This window comes from Dermacentor andersoni, chromosome 6 (assembly GCF_023375885.2).
Source record: "Dermacentor andersoni chromosome 6, qqDerAnde1_hic_scaffold, whole genome shotgun sequence".
NCBI classification, from domain to species: domain Eukaryota; kingdom Metazoa; phylum Arthropoda; class Arachnida; order Ixodida; family Ixodidae; genus Dermacentor; species Dermacentor andersoni.
Window position 1 is genome coordinate 34,357,035 of NC_092819.1, and position 22,218 is coordinate 34,379,252.

At 47.0% G+C, this 22,218-nt stretch overlaps 1 protein-coding gene across 2 annotated transcripts in view; it reads right to left on the bottom strand.

The window, feature by feature from the left end:
• Nucleotides 1–769: 769 nt before the first annotated feature.
• The window catches only part of LOC126521833 (monocarboxylate transporter 13-like), a 66,704-nt gene continuing 45,255 nt past the window's right edge, over nucleotides 770–22,218 (bottom strand). For both annotated transcript variants that reach the window (XM_055066129.2, XM_055066128.2), the window contains exons 3-6: nucleotides 11,819–12,152; nucleotides 9,384–9,660; nucleotides 5,934–6,309; nucleotides 770–3,337 (exon numbers count right to left, since the gene is read on the bottom strand). In XM_055066129.2, the coding sequence (XP_054922104.2) occupies nucleotides 2,646–3,337; nucleotides 5,934–6,309; nucleotides 9,384–9,660; nucleotides 11,819–12,152 (1,679 nt within the window). In that variant the 3' untranslated portion in view covers nucleotides 770–2,645. The remainder of the gene's footprint in view (nucleotides 3,338–5,933; nucleotides 6,310–9,383; nucleotides 9,661–11,818; nucleotides 12,153–22,218) is intronic.

The following is a 22,218-nucleotide window of genomic DNA, read 5'->3' on the forward strand; positions in this document are numbered from 1 at the left end:
TGAGAGGCGTGGACTGCTCGCGGCTACTCGCGGCTGCTCAGCGCTGATTGCTCAGCCACTCGTGCGCGTTGTGCGTGTTCTTGAGTGTTGTACGCGTTTTCCTTGGCTTTGGCGACAATGCCTGCTTTCACTGGGAAACTGGCCATGGGAATCTTCAGAACCAAACGAATTTGCGGGGTGTCGAGAAACGACTGCGGCATACGAGCTCGGATCAAACGACGAGAAGGCTATGTCGGGGCATCACTAGCCTTCTGTGGCTCTGTGGTGTACGTCAGGTTCTTCCTATTTCCCGAAGACGGCAGGTAAGCGAGATCATGTTGCGCAACTGTTGCATTTTTCGTTATGCAAGCATTTCTGCTCAGTCGAGGAAACCATCAACGAACTCCGCTCAGTTTTTTATTTGTGCTTGATGAAAGCTTAGTTTACTGCACAGTGCGTCTTATGGGTTTATACAAAAATGAAACTAAGGTTTGTGCTTGGTTTCCGGTCACTGGCACGCTACATGAATAACACGCATAAGCCAGAGTCCCGCGTAGCGACATTCGCGCAGCGAGGATGAGCGGTCGCGCCACGACCTGCACGCACCGTCGGCCGCCGGTGAAATGAAGACGTAAATGGCCGTCAGGGGAAAGGAGGGCGTAGAAGACCAAGGAAGAGGAACGTGACGTCCCGGCTGCTTTTGTTTCGTTTGTGGTATACCGATCGGGACGTGCGGAACCTTAGGCAAAGGATGCTTCTCTCGATCGAATAAGCCACAACAACGTTATCCTTGCGCTTTTATTTGTGTCTTTATTAACAAAATCGGTGGGGCTTCATGTAGTTACAACATCATGACAGTTACAGAGCACAGGAACAAAACCGTCAGTGAGAGTGGAGAACTAGACATGCGCATTGAAAAACGTCGCACACAGCGTGGTAGCAATTTTTCCGTTGCTTACTTTCTCTGTGCCCGCGCGCGTGTGTATGTGTGCCTGTTTGTTTGTTCCAAACCAGCGCTGTAGCACTTTAAAAAGGTACAAGAAGGCAGTACGAGCAAAATGACTCAACGAACTGCTTCTTTTCTCGGTGGGGTGGCTTTTCATCACGATATTGTGATCGGACTACGGTTATCCGTTCATTTGGCACATGGCGTGTTCCGTCTGAATAGCGGCTCATTATTATCCCACAGTATCGTTATCAAAGGTTAGAAACCCTGTACATGAAAGAAAATAGCAGGTATTACATATATATTACTGTTAAATATTTGTACGTCGATTACGGTACAAAGACGTGAGTGGCGTTGCCACCATATACGCATAGTGTCAGTAAAAATGGCGATAGAAGTGATTCTTTGTAAACAGTGTTCACAACAAACCACCCAGCTTGTGGGTACGAGAAAAGTACACAACAGCAGAGACCACAGCGATCCGTACATCAACCCCGGCAATCACCCCATCTTGAGTGAAAAAGAACACATGACGGCACATTAAGTGGGCTTTCTGGAGCGAACTAGGACCGGTCGGAGTTGGTAGCTGTACAACTTCGTGAGTGGGAATCATTAAAGTTCACTCCTTTTGCCGAAGAAGCGAAGTCCAGGCTGTGGTGAACAGCGCCGTAGAAGGCCGTTTTAAGTAGAAAATAGGTCAAGACCGGCTTGATTCGGCACAACACGGGACATGCAGGCAACGCGGACGACGCGTTGAGGTTATCTTCTCTGCCTGTAAAGTCGGTGGCAAAATTTGACGGGGAGCGAGATCTGCCAGAAAGCGTAATATTTTATGAGCGTGGTCACGCAGCCGGCATTTCAGGTTTACTACCCTTTTGTGGAAGCACGCAAACTGGAGGGAGGCTCATGAAATGGAAAATTGTCATCCACCCGACCGTAGCGCCAAGCTGTGAAGAAAACACATGCACGTTTTACAGCGAAGCTGTTAGCCTCAAGTTGGTCGGGATTTTTCGCGGGGTGCTCACCCAAAAACAAAGGGCTGCTGGACAGCTTTGTGTTTGAGTTTCCGCGTAACAGAATCATGTTTCCTCGTATATTCGAATTACGATCCGACGCTATCACGCCTGCAGGTTGTGTGTAAGTCGCACTCTACGAATTCTCCGATGCGATTCACTTTTACAGATTGATTTAGTTCACTATTGTACTTGCACTTCTCGGAGGGTTTAGAAAAATGGGGATGTATGCCGCACTCACGCACACGTTCGTGCGCGCGTTACCTGCGTCGCTTGTGGGCGTGGTGCTTGCGTAACGTCGTCTAATGTTTGTTGTGTTTGCCTAACGTCGGCAACAGCTTCGCTGTACATCCACTTTCACAGGGTGAAAAGGGGGCGTTTTTTTTTTTAAATAAAGTTTCGCAGTTGAAAAATTTGTCCTCGTCCAGGGTTCGAACCCAGGACGAACGCCTTTTAGGGGCGTTTCCTGATTTGTCCTTTCATACCTGTGCTAGAGCATACGCAACGAACATGTTGTGCTGTCTCATTAGCTAGCTGCACGCTAACGCTGGGCTGAAAATCGGAAACTGCATCCGGTTAACTTTGACGACGACTCTATGGCCTCAGTTCCCGAGCTGCATGGAAATTATCACGACACTCTAATGAGCCGCAGTGTCAACCCACGAAAGATGTATTAACTGGCATTACGCCTTCTTTACGTGATTAGATTAGACGGTGCTGGTCACTTCTTCAATAGGAGCCATGGTTGAGCGGAACACCAACGGTTCGTGGACGCATCGCGAGGCATGCGCCTTTTTAGGTGACACCACGGCTCTGTCTCTGGTTGATGGGGCGCAGTCGCACAGTGGTCCAGCCGCCATACCACCACACGACGCGCAGCGAGCACCAACGTCTACCACAAGTCGCTCGTCAGCGATACACTGCAACAGCTCCGGCCGTCGCACAATCTCGGCCAGCTCGTCGTCGAGGCAGTCTGCGTCCGGCGCAAACACACCTCCGAGACCCGGAGGCTGGTCCAGGTACTCCATCGAAGTGGACCACGACGTGCTCCTCTGATATGACAGCAGAGACCTGCGGCTACAGGCGCAGGGCGTCCTGATCACGACGGCGTCGGCGTCGGCGGTGTCCGCGCGCTCGAAGCTACCCTTGTTCGGGCTCTCACTAGCACTCGGGTGTCGGTGCTGCGGACACTGGCACTCGCAGCACGGGGTATCGAGCGAGTGGTTGTGATTGTGGTAGTGCTGGGGCGGCAGCTTGTGCTGGTGAGGAGCGTGGATGCAACGAGTCGACTCTCTCCGGCCGTCCGGCAGGAAGAAGAGACTCGTGGCCCCGGCGAAAGTGCATGCTGCCGAGAAATAAAAGCCCGCCTTCGGATCCTGCCTCGACTTGTTGATGTAACCTGCGATAAGAGAGGATATAGAGAGATGAAGGAAAGATGTATGGAAAAGCAGGTAGGAGGTCTACCAGAAGCAATTCTGGTTAGCTACCCGTCAGACGAAAAGGGGGTCGAGCGAACGGATACATATAGCGGCGGCAACAGGCAGGGAAGTCTGTTACGTATACATATATAAGGTCTCTCACACACGTACGCAGCTGTGACAAGACTTTCGCATGCCTTCTCTTTGTCTACCCTACGCTCCTCTCTTAAAGGTGAAGCTTAAGCGTCCTCCAAGTTTTCTGGACCAGTGAACGCTTGCTTTTGAAGCTGACGCTGTAACTCAGTAGTAGCGTATCCATCAGGGTCGACTGACGGCGGTAATGTGCGAACGCTAAGAATGTGTGCTGCTTTCGAGCTAACCAATGTTGTGAGAGCAGTAGTACACGAGACCGGTAATAAACTATAATCGGTGATACATTTACAATTGAGCGGCAAATACACTGCTCTCCAAGTTAATGAGGCAGTGGAGATGTGCCAGCCAATAACTTTCTTTTTGTTATTATCTTGTATTACTCTTCACGGAATACCAGGTTACTGTAAATATAGATGGCGGCGCAGCAACGCTGGTAGCGACATTTCGTAATGCTTTGTCCGACCACAATGCCTTATAAATGTTTTTTTTTTTTCACGTTACACATGTGTTCTTGTAGAAAGAAAACTAAAGAACGACTGCACGTGGACGATTACGGGTCTGTCAACTCTCTGCACCAGCAGATAAATATATAGAATATGGTTCTATACTACAACGACTACGTGCTCTTCCTGGTTAAACCCTACGCCACAAGATGACACCACCAACCCGGGATAAACAAAGCTGAAACTCTCCATTAAAACGGCGCCTTGGGAACTGTGCTTAGTAGCGTGGAGGCGGAGAGAAGATGCACTGCGGTTTTGCGGGCGCAGAGTTCGTACTTAATTCTTGATTGGGACTACGTCAATTTGTTGGCATGCCTCTGTAACTGCGCGGTACGTATGCTGTAGGCATAACCACAATACGTGTCGACAAGCAATACTTATATGGTAGAAATTGCCCAATAAATAAACCAATCACTTTTACGTTTCCAGGACTCGGTCAGTTTAGAAGCGATGACAAAGTGTATCGTAACAATTGAGCACCGTAATTATTACTTATGTGAGGGATATGCCATTACTCATGATGACACGTTGTCTAACACAACTGCTCCAAGGAAAGGATTGTTTGTTGCGCTTTCCATGGTGTATAGTCACAAAATGAGGCAACTTCATACATCATACAATGAGTCAACTTTGGTAAACAGTGGTATCTGTGTGGCCATCAAACGGTGAAACTGTAAAAGCACGCGCAGCTTTTTTCTGAAGTGTCCCAAGTTTTTTGAAGATTTGGCACAGTGTTTTCCTTTGCGTCGCAACCTGGTGGAACAATGGGAGGAACTGCTGTCTAGCGACCGCTGCGAGGACCAGCTATAGGTCTAGTGTGGCGTGCACGACGGACAGCAGAAGCCAGCGGAGCCCTGGACTGAGGGCAGCTGACCATTGCGAGAGAGGACGGAAGAAGCAGCGTGTGAAGTCCTTCGGGGAAGACACGAGGAGGAAGACTCCCCTGAAGAATACGCCCCAGCCGCAGAAAAACAATTAGTAGAGCTCAATAAAGTTTTCACTCACTCACTCGTACTGAATTCTTACGTGTACAGTACAGAAAAAAAAAGTTCAAAGAGGCCGGAACGATAAAATTAAGCGCAAGGAGAAGGCGAAAAGCAACAAGCACAAGATATGTTTGCGATTTTTCTGCGATCCATGTATAGAAAACAAGGATGCGGCATCGGTGCACAGTTGTGCGTGGATTGGCAGCTCTAGGGGGTACAAGAGGACATCGGACGCTCGTCTCGTTGGCCTCCCTGCCATTCTTCTCCTTGCCTTCTCTCTCTCTCTCTCTCTCTCTCAGCGCGCAGCTTTTATAGTGGGCGTCGACCGAGACGTGACGCTGTGTGTACCGCCAGGTTGCAACGCAAAGGAAAACACTGCGTCAAATCTGAAAAAAACTTGGGGCACTTCACAAAAAAGCTGCACGTGCTTTTACAGTTTCACCATTTGATAGCCATACAGATACCACTGTTTACCAAACTTGGCTTGCATGAAGTTGATTCACTGCATGCGCCATACATCATGGAAAGCGCAAAAACAATCCTTTCTTGGAGCAGTTCTCAAACCTAACCCAAAACACCACCAGTTAGACAACGTGTCATCATGAGTAATGGCACATCCTTCGCATGTGTACTAATCACGGTGCTCAAATGTTACGATGCACTTTGTCCCCGCTTCTAACCTCACTGAGTCCTGGGAGCGAAAAGTGATTGCTTTATTTATTGTGCAACTTCTACCATATCAGTATTGCTTTTCGACACGTACTGCGGTTATGCCTACTGCGTATATACCGCGCAGTGGTATCGGCACTCCTATTTTCTACTGTATAATGCATTTTACGATTATCTTTTTTCATTTATAGACGTCATCACATTTCGGCCGAGAAGTGTCAATTTCAGGCGTAAAATTGTGTATCGCGCGAAGAGCGGGCGCGTACCTGTAACGGGCACTCCTACGAGCACGGGTACGCACTGGGCCCACTGGACGAATCCCCAGGCGCGGCCAAAGTGCCGTGCCCTCAGCCGCTCGAAGACGAGCATGCGCAGCGCGTAGGCCACTCCGCCGGCGCTGGCACCGTAGACGGCCGCGAACAGCGCGTAGCCGGCGAAACCGTTCAGCGCCCCGAGTGCCAGCATGGCCAGTCCGGCGCCCAGCAGCGACAGCTGGCACAGGCAGCGCCGGCTGAGCACGCATTGCGTCGGACGCCGCAGCAGCAGCAGTCCGGCCACGCCGGTACCACCGGCAGTTGCGAAGCCGAGGAGGGCCTGCAACGCCCACGCTCCTTGGACGCCTTCGGCTGCGCTCAGCGGTACCTGTCAATGACGGGAAACAAAAGAGGCAGGAAGGAATCAGGCGACAGATGACGGCGGTGATCGAAATAAGATTTCAATCGCGAATTTCAAACAGCGAAAGTTTCGTTGACGGATGTCGAAAAACTTTCGCTTGATTTTCCTTAACTAGAGCGATTTAGCGCACGAGGCTGTTCGAATGTATCACGCTATTTAAGTAACCTATACATTAAGAACGAACTTCTGGATTCGCTGTCCTGATTTGAGTTTCATTGTTTACTGTTGGTTTGTTAACTTGCCTATTTCTCCATCTCGCCACATTAAATGCCGCCACTCGAGCTCGGATACCCGAACGAGCAAAAGTTCTCGGGTCACGAGACTCGGCGAAAAAAGGGAAATGGCTCTAAGACCAAACCATACGCCATCGTATCCTGAAGGTGCCCATAGATTACTCCTGGTGCGACCACCATATTGATCACAGCAATTCTAGACAACGACAAACTTCCCTCGGGCTTCACCGCTGCATCTAAACCATCGATACCCTCTTGGTGTGTTATCGGCCCCACAGTACATCTCAGTGTAACAGGAATTGGGAAAAATTATGAGCTGTCGTCGCCTCCGCTGAAACAACCGTCTCTGCTTCTTCTGCACGAGAGGTATGCGGAAAGTGTACATATCTATACTGATGGTTCCACAAACATCCAGTGTTCGTCCTGTGCTGTGGTTGTCCCAGCAAGAGCTATTACCATCAGCTTTTGAAATGACCACCCAACGACATCGGCATCTGCGGATCTAGCTGCTCTTCGCGCTGCACTTTGTTTCGTCAATCGGGGACCATCTCGACAATGCTGAATCTTCGGTGACTGAAAGGCAGCCCTACAATCTCTGCTATCAGCTCTGCGTCGCGGGCCATACGAACAGCTCATATTCGATATTAGATGCCTACTCCATACATCACATGAGAAAGGACGCCACGTGGCGTTTCAGTGGCTGCCAAGTCACTGCGGTGTCATAGGAAACGAGGACGCCGATAGTGCCGCTCGGGCAGCTCTTGAAGACACACAGGAAGAGGCCATACCACTTTCACGGTCCGACACAGCTGGCCGACTTCGAGTGCTCGCACAGGAGATCGCGCTCTTTCTATGGTGCACACCAAGCAGCCAGACCAACCGGAGCAATCATCAATACCACCTACCCTCTTTGATTCATCTCTATATGCCAACTGGACTCCGCCGAAGAGAGGCCACTCTGCTTTATCGCTTATTGCTAGGGGTGGCATTCACGAAATCTTAACTCATTTCGCATTGAAATGGCCGACAATGCTCTGTGCAATGCCTGTCTTTGCGAGGAGACGCTGGAACATATTGTGTGCGACTGTCCTGAATGTAATGTTCAGACACAGTCCCTTGCGTCCGTTCTAGCGCACCTTGACAATAGACCATTGTCAGTTGAAACGATTTTCACATGTCGCTGACAGAAGTCATCGCAGCTGAAGGCGACTAAGGGACTACTTCGGTTTTTGAAAGAGACGGGCTAGGACAAGCGGCTGTGACAGTAATGTCACGTACCACGCAGGAGTGACGGACTGTAACTGACGAAGTGTGCGCTGTGCTATGTGCTCTCTCTCTCCTCCCCATCTTTCATCGCCCCCAATCCCGCTACCATGTCTAAGGTAGCAAACCGGTTGAGCTAAACTGGTTAACCCTTCTACTTTCGTTCTCCACTTTTTCTTTCCTTCCTAGGCAGTGTAACGAAGCCGCGAGATTATTGAGCTTTCTGTGTCTGAGAGTCTTTATTCTAGACATGCATGCATATATGTACATCGCTGAGGAGAAGGGGAAGAAATCAGCTAAGTTGCGGCTTCACGGTGCTCCCTTCCGCCATGTATGCATCGGTACAGCTGTACGCGCAAAAACATAGACGGCACAAGCCAATGTTGTTTACAAGGAAGACTCAAAATAAAGAACACGCAGTGTAGCATAAAATGAAACATACAACAAATACAATAACATCGCTTCGCAGAGCTTTAATACAAATTAGAGAGAAATAGTGGCAGATCAATGCACAAAACGAAATTTCACGGATTGACGTGTAAAATAAGCCACATTTGTTTAGTAAAGAAGGGAAAGTATATTTTAAAGTTTGAAAACCGTAGTTCGTACATGGGTGCGACCCAGACCAGTATTCATGGTGTCATGTAAGGTAGTAGTGAATGTTGCTGTGGAGGTGAGCAACTCCGGATGAGAATAATATGCCGTGTTAGATCCGTCTTTTGTGTGGTTGTAAAAGACGGTAAAGGTACATGTTGGATAAGCGCATGATGCGATAAGCGGTAAACAGTGGCTCAGAATGTGTTCTGTAAAGAACGACAGGGATTGCTCCAGCGCATTTTTCTGCATAACTGAGAGCATCATGATGTTTCGCTGTATGGTACTGCCTCACACCAAGATGCAGTATTTGAATTGCTATTCATATAGTGCGTGGTACAACGTAGCTATATAGGTGATAAATGCTGGAACTTTCTCACGATTCCAACTATACAGACAAGTTTACATTGTAGATGCTCTGTGTGAACATCCCAATGTGTGACCTTGTTATGGTATGTACCACTCGCGTGAGGTGCGGGGCCAGGGGTGTAGTCTATTTCGATAGGATGTCTTTAAATAATAGTCTCTATTCAAAACAACGACGCAGATCCTGCATCACGTGGGAATAACGTTTTTGCGAAACATCGTCTAATGATGCGACGGGTTCTTGCGTTACTGTCAACACTCGTTGACGCCGAAATTGACGCACTTGGTTTCGTGCTGTTCAGTTGCATGTCGACGCCAAACTTCAAAGCATCCTCGTCTATAACCTATGTAGCTCACGAGCGCCTGACTACAAACAGTTTTATTGGTAGCCACACGAAGCGCATTTCAATCGAACGTACGGTACAGTGATATAGCGCTGCGCGAAAAGGGAGCGTCGGCGCAACGCGAAGCGACGCGAAGCGACGCGAAAAATACGTCGAAAACACATCCCGCGTGAATGCCGCCTAAACGTCCACCTAGCCTGCCTGAAGAAACGGTATGCATGCGTTTGGTGTGTATACGTACGAGACAGAAGAACGGCGTGTACAGTCCGGCCGCGGCAAGAGCGGCGGTCACCATGACGACCCTGAGCGTCCGGGTGCGAAGCACGGAGAAGTCGAAGAAGGGCGGCCTCTCCGCGCACGGCTGCTTCTCCTTGATCTTGCGCCGCTGGTTCTTCAAGTGCACGATGGCGCGCCGGTGCGGGTGGTACAGGGACGCCGACCGGTAGAAGGCGCCCAGCACGAAGTTGAGGGACAGCAGGCCCGTCGCTGCCTGCAGGCCGTGGCGCCAGCCCAGGGAACTGCGCAGGGCATCAGTGAATGAATGAATGAATGAATGAATGAATGAATGAATGAATGAATGAATGAATGAATGAATGAATGAATGAATGAATGACATATTTGATTAGTGGATGGTATTATTTCCTGACTAGCGATTAATGGCGGGCTATAAAGTGGTCCTACATTGCAAAGACGAGGCTTGTTCTTTCTTTTTTTCGAGCTGAGATACCCTAAAAGAATACTAAGGACAAAATTAAGTTTAGCTGTATACGCTAATTACGCTTCTGCAATGCTAGAAAAGCTACTCTTACCGGTAGACAACGCTTGGTAAGACAGAAATGACCGAAAAGCGAAAAACACGTGGCGACGGCGCCTTGAAGTTCCCGCGTCAACTTGCCGTGACGTCATGAATTTTGGTGGCGTCGGTTCAGCTTTAGTTAATCCTTTGAATTACTAGACGGACTATATTGTATACTAAAAGAAACCAGAGAGTAAATTTAGCAAGTTTAAAGAATGTCTACTGCGCCACAAGGGCCCATACGCGAGTAAACACATTACAATCTGTAACGTTACACTGATGTACTGATGTACCTTCAGCGCGAAATTGAAGAAAAAAAAAGAAGAGTTTGGCCTTCATTTCGCCTCCTTGTAAATAAACTCATAATGCGGAATGAAAAGAAATAGAATTTTTAAGGAATATTTTATCAGTGTAAGCTTATTTCGTGTTTCACTTTAGCGCTCCCTTAAAGAGGCAGGTGCTCTTCTGCAGTGCGCCGCCGGCCCTCGCTGAGCCGGAACCGTGATTCCACTCGATTCGCAAAAGTAACGCCTCTTCCTCTGTCCCATTCACCTTCTCCCTCTTTCTCTCTCCCTCTTACCTCTCGTGACGCACTGCGACGACATCGTTCCGCAAGGACGTGCACACCACATGCGAAACCGTGGATAGATGGGCAGATAAAGCGAGCGGGTGGGCCCGTTTGGTTCGCGCCGACGTTCACGGAATTAATTCCAGGGGCTACACGTAGGTCGTCTCCCCTCGTGCACGCACAAGGGTGCCATCAAGCTAGAAAATGAGCGGAAGAAACAAAGTCGACAAGAGAAGAGGCGGTTCTTGCGTGAAAGATTTTGCCTCTTGCGGAAAAAAAGACAGATAGATTTCTGGTGGCAGAGATCACCTACTTTATTTACAATAAGTTGAAGGAATGGTGCAGGTATGTTGAGTTTGGTACCAGTTCAAAGCCCAATCTTGAGATCTGATTTCGTTCCAGAAAGTCGGGGGTTGTCAATTCCCATTGTACATTTCGAGCGTCGATTGACTCGCCACCACAGGCGGTAACCTAAAGCTATAGTTTAAATAAGAATACGGAAGACTTATAGAAATAACTAAAGCATTAAAGAAAAGGATAAAATTATCAGGTCTCCATCGTCTTCACTTAGCTGCTTTTCGCTAAAATTTGAGCGTTTTGGTCCGCAGCTTGGCGATGTCGCGCTCACCCTACCCTAACCCCCCCCCCCCCCCCCCTCGAAAAAGATACCGAGACTGCCCCCGTCAGAGACATCCCTTGTTCGACCATTGCTTACTCCACGTTCGAGAATTTATTTATTTAGATTTTCTTTACCACTCTTTATATTTCTAAATTTTCAAGCACCCATAGTTTCCCAAACACAGCAAGCCAAAATTAGTTTCTGCGCACATGCATGACCATTGGGTATTGTTGCATTTTTATAACGGAACAATTTGCTGGAGACGACCAATTTCTAAACTTACAAAAAAAAATGAGAACGAAAGTCGTTAGAAGTCCGTAGGCCGACATTTCAGCAAATATAAGGTATTACATGCACCAATAATCAATCGCATGCCGGCCGACCTTCCACACACGACACTCGACACTGCGCACTAGCGTCAGGCTTCCCTCCGGTAGAAGGGCTGATGGCTGGGTGAGTTGGAACGGATGCATTAATACAAACCGTGCGACAAGACGAGACACAGCGTAAGAAATGGAATGAGCGAGTTGGAAGTCTGGGCTCGTCTGTTCCCTTTCTTACCTTGCGTCCCGACTTGTTGCGCCGTTTGGGTCAATGCATCCCTCTAGTCAATTTTTTAGGAAACGCTATGGTAGATACCATGCCAAGTTGAGAATAGGGAGGGGGGGGGGAGGGGGGGTGACTGCTGCTCACCCGAGCGCCGAATGGAGGAAAGCGGCCACGGCCGCCACACCGAGCCCGGTGCCAGCGCAGGCGGCCACCTCCGCGCAGTGGCGGCGTCGCTTGAAGTACTGGCCGAGCACCAGGCTGCCGGCGTCCCGCGCCATGCCCAGGCCCAGGCCCAGCACCAGGCCCTGACTCAGGAGACCCTGGTGCAGCTGGGACGCGAACGACGAGAACAGGCAGCCCAGTGCCGCCACAAGGCCCCCGACTACGGCCGTGAGGCGGAGGCTCTTGCGCCGGCACCAGGCCACCACCACGGGAGACACGAACAGCGACGAGGCCAGCGAAGCGGAGCCCAGCCAGGCTGAGGAGCACGAAGAAAGAAAGGAAGAAGGAACGGAAAAAAAAGGAAGGTTGTAGGCTATAACCCCTTCGGCTACCTAAATGGGCACGCGAGCAAATTGATCCTAACCTTTAGTATTGTTTACGAGGTTTCTTTGAGCGTGGCGTTACGGAGAACCGTGATGTTACATGGTATCCCGATACCTATACACCTCCTTAGCGCTGTACAAGGGAAACACACCATCGGGAGATGATTGCCCGTGTCAAGCGATAGCTTCGTGATGTAGAACTGGGAGATATCCAGTTGTGTGTGATGTGAGCGTGCGTGTAACGACGTCGACAACACGACGGCGGCGACGATGCGATGGCGACGACGACTGTGTGACCGCGATGGCACGACGGCAAGGAAATGGCGAGAGCGTGACGACGGTGCGATCATGGCAGCTTGACGAAGACGGCACGATTGCAAAGAAATAACCACAGCCTGAAGACGGAAACAGTGGCACGATGACGATGATGTGACGACGGCAGCATGACGAAGAGGGCACGACGACAATGGGTGATACAAGGAGTTGCTACAGGCAGCCGTAACTGCCACTTAGCATAACTGCTAAGCATTCACAAACGCAGACGGAGATAGCTGAGTGTATGCTGTTTAGGAAAATTGCTTTACCGACTGTGTCTTCAACTGGCACGAGAACATTACGTGGCATCACGGCGGAAACGACTATTATGGTGGGGCTGATGATGTTTTTATAGCTACAGGAGGGGGGGGGGGGGGGTTGGCCTGTCGAGTGGAGCTGAAGATCGCTCCGCCTGGGCGTCCATTGCAATGCGAGTGAAGGACGTCCCCAGTAATTAAGAAAACCTGCCTATCTGAGGAAGACAAGATATGATTTACCACAGTGCTATGTGACGAGACTCGGCGTAATTTCCCGTTGTTCATAACCATCAGAAAACCTGGCAAATGGTAAACACGTGAAACCGCCCTCTGGAAACCCATGCCACTCCGGAGGCTTGCAGCTCCATTTTCGCCATTAAAATGCATGTGAAACACAGACATGCTCTTGTTGAGGGCCGCTGAAGTGACTTGAAGTAAATGGGTTGCATTTAAAAGAAAAATCAGGTGTTATTAACTGCGGCAGCAAATTAAAGAAATACATATCATTCGATGTTGTTAAAATTTAAATGACTGAATTTGGAGAAAGAAAAAAAGAAAGAAAGAAAGAAAGAAAGAAAGAAGGAAAGAAAGAAAGAAAGAAACCTGAAACGCTAAAGCTTACAACTTCGCAAGTACGGGGAAAATAGAAATAGCGCAATGATGTAACATATAATATGTTTATTAGGGCGTCTGAAGAGCAGCGCGAATATATTGTTCGTGGCAAGAATTTACGGTTAAAGAAGACAGCTAGTTTTCTTACGTGCGTTTTACACAAGTCTCAGTCACAAGTTTTTACTATAGATAGAGCGACGTAGGTATATTTCTTCAGCAGTCCTAGCAAACGTGTTTTACAGGATTATAATATCGAGTTTCATTGGCTAGATAAGGAATGGTATGCGCACTTGATGCATAAACTATGCGCGTTTCGAATTTTCCCCAATTTCCGCAAGAACAAACAAACAAATAAATAAAACTGTCAGCGTAAGTTAATAGAGCGCACCAAGAGTAAAATTCGACCTTTTCTCTGAACTGCTATCGTGTCATTTCTTTATTTTTTTGCATTCTACACCAGTTACTTATTGTAGTAATCACTGCACGCTGGATAAGATTGTTGACATTCGCATTCATGTGAAAGCACAATAGATATGTAGACAACAAGGTGAACAAAAAAAAAAAAGCAGGAACCATGCGCCCTTCATGCTTTTCCTTCGCCTTACATGCATTCATTCAGACGTTTCTGAACGTGTCATTTCTTTTTTTGCATTCTACACCAGTTACTTATTGTAGTAATCACTGCACGCTGGATAAGATTGTTGACATTCGCATTCATGTGAAAGCACAATAGATATGTAGACAACAAGGTGAACAAAAAAAAAAAAGAAGGAACCATGCGCCCTTCATGCTTTTCCTTCGCCTTACATGCATTCATTCAGACGTTCAGAATAAATAAAAAGATGGGAAAGAAATGTAAATGTCTAAAAGCGCACGTATTGTGATGCTGTATCACAATGATGCCATCAGACACGCAAGCTATTCCAGAAAAAAGTACAAAAACTATTTTTAAATAGCATTTACTTCTTCAGTTAGCTTTGTTATTATTCTTTCCCTATTCAACGTATGCTTTCATTCGCTAACCGAACGAAAAGTTTGCGGATCATTTGCGAGGGCGGAACTAATTCGTATTTGTGTCGGCGACGTCCCTTTCACCGAGCGGAAGAATAGAACAGGAAAAGAGAACTAGTCAAAACAATATTTTTGTTATTACCATCGCTTGAACGGTTTGAAGAAACCATGTTTTGTTACTAAACATAACAATTTTTTTTTTCATAAGTCGTTACATTTGGCGAACGACAAAGGAGGTCGTTGAACCCTTCCTTTTTAAGTTGAACGTTCAAGTATGCGCGCTTTCCGAAGAGCTGCATGCGGGCGAACAGATGAATCTTGAATGAAGCGCATGGAAGCTTGTCGGAAGCACTCAAAGCTTTTTGCGGATGTCAATACGAGACAGTGACCGTCGGGAATTAGTAAGCATTAATTAGCCACAGAGCAGACAGTCTTTGTATTTTGCACGAAGGAAAGAACCAAAAATAGGAGGTTCTAAGGCCACGTTTTCGAAGCGGGAAATGCAGCCATGTTGGTGTGCCATCCCCCTCCCTTTTACGTTTCCAATAAGCTCGCCGGAGCAAATGGCGCGAGCTTTGAACTTGCGTTGCCACGAGCCGTCGGTAGTGTGCGCTGCTTACGCGCGTCAGTAGGAAACCTACGAAACTTCTGTATTGGTTTTGGCGAAGCAGACGTGCCACTGTCTTCTTCCGTGGCACGTTGAAGAAGACGACGATGACCCGCACCGTGAGTACGAGCCATGTTTTGAGGTAACAACAACAACATTACGTGGGTGCCTCTGTTAGTGGCTGACACTCACACTTGCTGGCACAAAACGCAAATTTCAAGCTTATACGCCACATTCCAAACTCAGCTCTCCTCGCCAACGGAATGTGCTTCGAGGAAGACGCGTGCCGAAAAATCGTATCTCACTTTTCGGAAGCCGAGAGCAGCAGCGAGAGCTTCACGAGCGCGGTTGCTATGGCAGCGTTGACGCTGGGGGGAACCTCTCCCAGTGCTTATCAATGAAAAAAGGCGCGCGATTTCCTCAACGCGCTCTCCAACACGCCTGGGCTGTTCAGCGCCTCTCCTACGCTTTCCTTCATCCATGGTATTTTGAGTTTCTTTCCTCACACAACGGTGTGCATAATGCGTAAGAGTTTAAATATTGTGTTGCATTAGCTATGAAAGAATATAAGAGTCCTCTCGATTTCATAGACAACCTCACTAAGTATGTGCTTGATATCATTTCCCCGTACATTACCTATATTTTTAATTTGTCTTTGTCAAGCGCTATCTTTCCTAAACGGATGCAAATAGCCAGAGTGTCTGTATTGTTCAAGAAAGGTGACGTTAATGATACTAAAATTTATAAACCCATTTCTATATTACCTGTTTTTTCGAAGGGTCTAGAAAAACTAATACTAATGCAGGTTTCGAAGTTTTTTGACAAGCACAGCCTAATTTCTCCAGCCCAGTTTGGATTTAGAAAACGACGGTCTACAGAATTAGCACTACTCCATCAAAAAGAATTTATTTTATCGCAATTTGAAATTAAAAACATTGTCCTTGGTATTTATATTGATTTTACTAAAGCATTTGATTGCATCCTTCACTCGGTTCTACTTGATAAGCTTGAAACCTACGGTATTCGAGGGCACTGTGGAAGCCTTATAAAGTCTTATCTTGATAGTCGCTATCAATATGTTGAAATAAACAATAGCCGCTCAAATTTGAAGCATATCACCAGAGGCGTTCCTCAGGGTAGTATTCTTAGCCCGTTCCTGTTTATCATATATATAATTGACTTAGTGAATATCTATAAAGATGCGAAATACGTAATGTACGCAGACGACGCCAGTATATTTTTTTCGTCACCTGACTCTAGTAGCCTTGAGAATAAAGCTAACACTGCTCTGAAAATTCTTCATGCATGGTCAAAACAAAACTGTCTACAAATCAATATGAACAAAACAAAAGCAATAATCTTTAGGCCCAAATCTAAGCAAATAATCAGTTCTATCAACCTTGTTTATGACGATGTAAACCTAGAAATTGTAGAGAGTTTTAAAATACTTGGCGTTATTTTCTCACAAAATATGCTTTGGAACATGCACATAGAATCGATATTGGGCAAATTATTTCGTCTAGTTGGCATGATGGTGCGGCTGAGACCTCTTTTACCTTACAGAATCAAGGTTCTTATTTATAACACCCTATTTTTTCCTACACTTTATTATTGTCTGCTCGTGTGGGGTACCACATCACATACGAATCTAGAAAAGATACATATACTTCAGAAAAAAATTTTTGCGAGTACTATTTAACCTGCCCTACAATGCCCACACATCAGACTTATTTCCGATAGCAAATATAATACCCGTGTTTAACCTTTATAATTACAAGTTAAGTCAAGCCTTCAAACGGGAGATAAAAGAAAACTTAAAGTTTCTTCATGAGTTATCTAATCTCACCAGAAACACACATTCTTACATCACAAGGTGTACGGAACAGTGGAAGGTGGTCACTCCGCGTGCCAATTACTCTACACAAAAGATATCATACACACTACCAACACTTTTAAATTTGTTTCTGAAATCAGGTCTTGATATTTATATAACTGGTGTACGAACTTTACGTGAACATTTTGTCACTCAATCTTTCTTAAATAATTGAAGAGCGTTTTTCAAGTAATTTGTGTTGCTGCGCTCATTTTTTGTGCATATTTCACATGTAGTCGATTGCTATGTATATATATGTCTCCTGTTCAATCGCTGTTTGCCTTGTAAAGGAGGCTGCGGGCTCTAGTCAAGTCGCTTGACTCTAAATCGACTTTTACCCGCAGTCTCCTCCATCACTGATGGAAATAAAGAAGTTATTATTATTATTATTATTATTATTATTATTATTATTATTATTATTATTATTATTATTATTAACTTCTACATCCGAAAAACTTGCGATTTTCGCTTATGGAGCTTTATTTGTTAGCCATATTGCTTTTTGTAAACCGACATAAATGAGCCAAAGGATGCTTCTGACATATCACCGTGGCAGTCTCGTTTTTACGAAAAGAAACCACCACCGCTCCATAATTTTGCGCTGTGTGTTTGTGCTTAGGCATAGAGACAGAGAAAGAGATGGAAGAAAGGAAAGGCACCAAGGTTAATCGGAACAGAAACCTGCTTTGCTACCCTTCACTGAGGGATGGGGGGGGGGGGGGACGTAGAATGATAAGAAGTAAATAGAAAGAGACAGAGCACATGTACGCAAACACTCATCAGCAGCAGCAGCATTAGCAGCAGCCTGGCTACGCCAGGCTGCCTCTCCCATACTTTTCCAACTACCTCGGTCATGTGCTGATTGTGGTCATGTTGTCACTGCAAACATCTTAAACTCATCCGCCCACCTAACTTTCTGCCACCCCCTGCTACGCTTCCCTTCTCTTGGAATCCAGTCCGTAACCCTTAATGACCATCGGTTATCTTCCCTCCTCCTTACATGTCCTGCCCATGCCCAATTCTTTTTCTTGATTTCAACTAAGATGTCATTAACTCGTGTTTGTTCCCTCACCCAATCTGCTCTTTTCTTATCCCTTAACGTTACACCCATCATTATTCTTTCCATAGCTCGTTGCGTCGTCCTCAAGTTAAGTAGAACCCTTTTCGTAAGCCTCCAGGTTTCTGCCCCGTACGTGAGTACTGGTGAGACACAGCTGTTATACACTTTTCTTTTGAGGGATAATGGCAACCTGCTGTTCATGATCTGGGAATGCCTGCCAAACGCACCCCAGCCCATTCTTATTCTTCTCATTATTTCAATCTCATGATCCGGATCTGCGGTCACTACCTGCCCTAAGTATATCTATTCTTTTACCACTTCCAATGCCTTGCTAACTACCGTAAACTGCTGTTCTCTTCCAAGACTGTTAAACATTATTTTAGTTTTCTGCAGCTTAATTTTTAGACCCACCCTTCCGCTTTGCCTCTCCAGGTCAGTGAGCATGCATTGCAATTGGTCGCCTGAGTTACTAAGCAAGGCATTATCATCAGCGAATCGCAAGTTACTAAGGTATTCTCCATTAACTCTTATCCCCGATTCTTCCCAATCCAGGTTTCTGAATACCTCCTGTAAACATGCTGTGAATAGCATTGGAGAGATCGTATCTCCCTGCCCGACGCCCTTCTTTATTTTGATTTTGTTGCTTTCTTTATGAAGGACTACGGTGGCTGTGGAGCCCCTATATATATCTTTCAGTATCTTTACATACAGCTCTTCTACACCCTGGTTCCGTAATGCCCGCATAACTGCTGAGGTATCGACAGAATCAAACGCTTTCTCGTAATCAATGAAAGCTATATACAAGGGTTGGTTAAATTCCGCACATTTCTCTGTCACCTGATTGATAGTGTGAATAGGGTCTATTGTTGAGTAGCCTTTACGAAATCCTGCCTGGTCTTTTGCTTGACAGAAGTCTAAGCTGTTCCTGATGCTATTTGCGATTACCTTCGTAAACACATTTTAGGCAACGGACAGTAAGCTGATCGGCCTATAATTTTTCAGGTGTTTGGCAAACACTGCTGCTCACAGAACAGGATAGCAGTTAACACTTGTCAGGGCTATAGAGTCGCTCGTGCAGGTTTGTTGCCCCTAAGAACTCCAGCAGCGCACACGTAGCCCGTTGGTGCGCGCCGGCTTGCGAGGTCGGTATTCCAAAATGATTTGTTCCGGCAATGGTCTCTCGTCAATGCGAGCTAGCGCAGTCAAGAATTTATACATACAAATTTATACATATTCGAGCATTTATACATACGAAGAGGCAAACAAAGCAATTCAAATCTCCCAGGCAGTCCTGCTGTCATAAAACAAGCGCAGGCGGTTTTTACGTATACGCCGTATAGAGGTGGTTGCAAAGAATTTAGAGCCCTGTTCTGAGAAACTACTGGCAGCAAATCGAAATAGGAAGCTGAGAACAAGCGAATGGTAAATGCCTAATTAAGCCCCGCGACATTCGACGCGGAAGTATTGCTGACAATTAAATGCGGCAGCAATTGAGAGTTCCTGTCTGCGTGTGCCTTCGAGATATATCCAGGTATTGGTGGTCGCGAATAATTTATGACTTGCTCTTGACTAATGGCACGCAGCAAACTACAATCGCGAACTGGTAACAACTCGTTGTTAAATGCTTAATTATGGCCAGTGACGTACAACGCAGAGGTCTCAACTACCCCGACAAAGGCGGTAATGTTTGAGAGTGGTGCCTTCGGAGAGATCGCCTGATGTAGGCAGCTGCGTTGTTTATCTCCAGAGGGATTAACGTCTCAGTTACACGTCAGGCGACTCCTATCGCACCCTCTCATCTCCCCGAGAAACGCTGACCCGACTTCATAAATTCTCGAGTGCCTTCCGCAGCCCGCGTTGTTATTTGGTATATTCCCGCACGCAGACCGAGAGCTAAACGGTTTCGCTTGTTACTAAAAGCGACCCGTCCAACTCGTGAAGCCGCCACAGAGAGAGAGAGCAAAGAGTGTTGAAAACGAGGACCGAGGATGTTTGCGGTCCGCCTTCATGATTCGGTGCAGTGCAGTGAAAGTTACGAATCGCGTTAACCAATCAGAGAAGAGAATCGGAATATGGTCCCTCTCCCTACTCTTTCAACCTCAGATCGCTCTTCGACGAACGTCGGCTGAAGGGAAGCTTCACGAAAAGATTAGTAGCGTGCAATGGGCGAGCCTGTCTCTAGTGTGGTTTCGTGTTTACGTGCGTGTTTGACTTTGACGGCGTATCATGTTTTCAGTGTGGTATTGGGAAAAAAAAAGTGTGCGAAAGCACTTTATGAAGCGAAGCTCTCTTTGCGAGCTGCTCTCAGATTTGGCGCGTCCTCGTCACGGCAGTAGTCGATGTCGCCTGGAGTAGAAGCTGCTTCCATTGGTGGAAGGGCACGCGCTTCCAGCTATTGTGGAGAATGCGAGAGGAGCGTTTCTTTTATTTTATTTTTATATTATTCTTTAGTCTAAAGTGACTATTTGGGATGCGTCCGTGAGAGAAACAGAGATAAAGAGGAAAGGCAGGGAGGTTAACCAGATAGCAGTCCCCGGTTTGCTACCCTACACTGGGGATGGGAGATAGGGGTTAGAAAGAGGACAGAGAGGAAAGCATAAAAAAAACACAAAAACACGCACACACGGAGGCACACACACACAAGAGGCGTTCCAGTTAAAGACGGTCACAAAGGCTGGTAGATCGCAAAAAACGCAATAGTGCTTGTACGGCCTTCTTCTGTGACCGTCCGTGAAATGTCTGCGAACACTGTAAGACGGTTTTCCACATCCGTGCACTCTTAGTCAAGTCCTGCATAACGTCCGCCGTATAAGCGGTATGTTGTCTGTTCAGCCCAGACCGTCGCATATAAGCGTACTTTCAAGCGAGATCATGCGTTACTAAATGCGGCCGATCCGCTGCTCACGGCTGTATGTGGCCAGTGAGCAAACGCAACGTTTAGGGTCCGACTATGAGAAATGAGATATACATATATATTTGTCATTTAATTATTTAATATGCTGCATTGCAATTGGCTGCCCCGCGCTTGACTGAGAACAGCTAAATAACTTAGATGTTTCGTTTTACCAATAACCACGCTTCATTCATTTATATATTATGATACTTAACATATTATATTAACAAACTATAGTTGTGAAGCCAGCGACATATTGTGCTCGCAGTCAGCATTTCCAATTTGTAACGAACGAATGAATTAAATCGTCCTCCACTTCTCTCCAACACGCAGTCGGCTCTGATTGACTTAGGCGAGCACTACAGCCTTTGCCCCACTGCACGGAATAGCTGAGACGAAGCCGAGCGAACGCCACCTAGAGAGCCCACATACAACCCGCGCTGCAACTTAGTCGGATACAATGCGGCGTTCGCGCGAGATGCTTTCAGCTGCCGCCGACGTTGCATTCCGAGGGACAGGACTCTCGGTGGTCGGATTGTGTGCGCGCTATATATATTCCCACTGAAGTACAATCGGAGCATGCTTCATGAAAGAACGTTGCCTGTGACTCCATGCCTGCATGTCGCGCGCCTCGTCCTTTTTCTCTCTCGCCTCGTTTCGGCTTTCGCTGGTCTGGCGCTTTTCACGTGACAGATGCCCGGTTTGAAAACTTAGCCGCCATGTACGAGGCTTCGTACCTTTGCACACCCAAGCGCCGCCGAAACCGCTCCCGCGTGCTTTCTCATTTTAGCTTGGAAAGAATGCCGGGTCGCAAGTAACAACATAAAAATTTAAAGAAAAATGAAGATTGAAGACAGCAGATGGCACTGCTGCTTGATTACAAAGGAATTCGTAAGTGGCTCTCAGCTGCTCTGTCTTTGCCGAGTATATATATTACCATGTGTATAGTGCCAAATAAGGACCGCACCGCACTTTTGGCTTACAGTACTTTAGGCATCACGTGTCCTGCGTTGTGGCGTAGCCGTACATCTTTCTTTCTTTTGGGGGGGGGGGGGGGGGGGGGAGAGCACTCACGGTGAGGGTCAGGGGAGCGAGGTGGTGCCGGGCAGACCGCATACTAACGCAAAATATTCGTGGACGTTGGGGGGGGGGGGGGGGGGGGGGAGGCGAGGGAGGGCACGCGCCCGCTGTTCCTCCCTTTCGTATACGCCACGTGTCCCCTATAACTGATAAAACGAAGATGCCCGCAAGTTCCTCTAATAAATGACAAATTAGTATTTACATCTTATCTTCCCTATTATTTTTTATCTCGAAATGAAAGTCTAGAACGTTGCATAGGTAACTTTCATTTCCCTTTCGGTGAAAACCCCG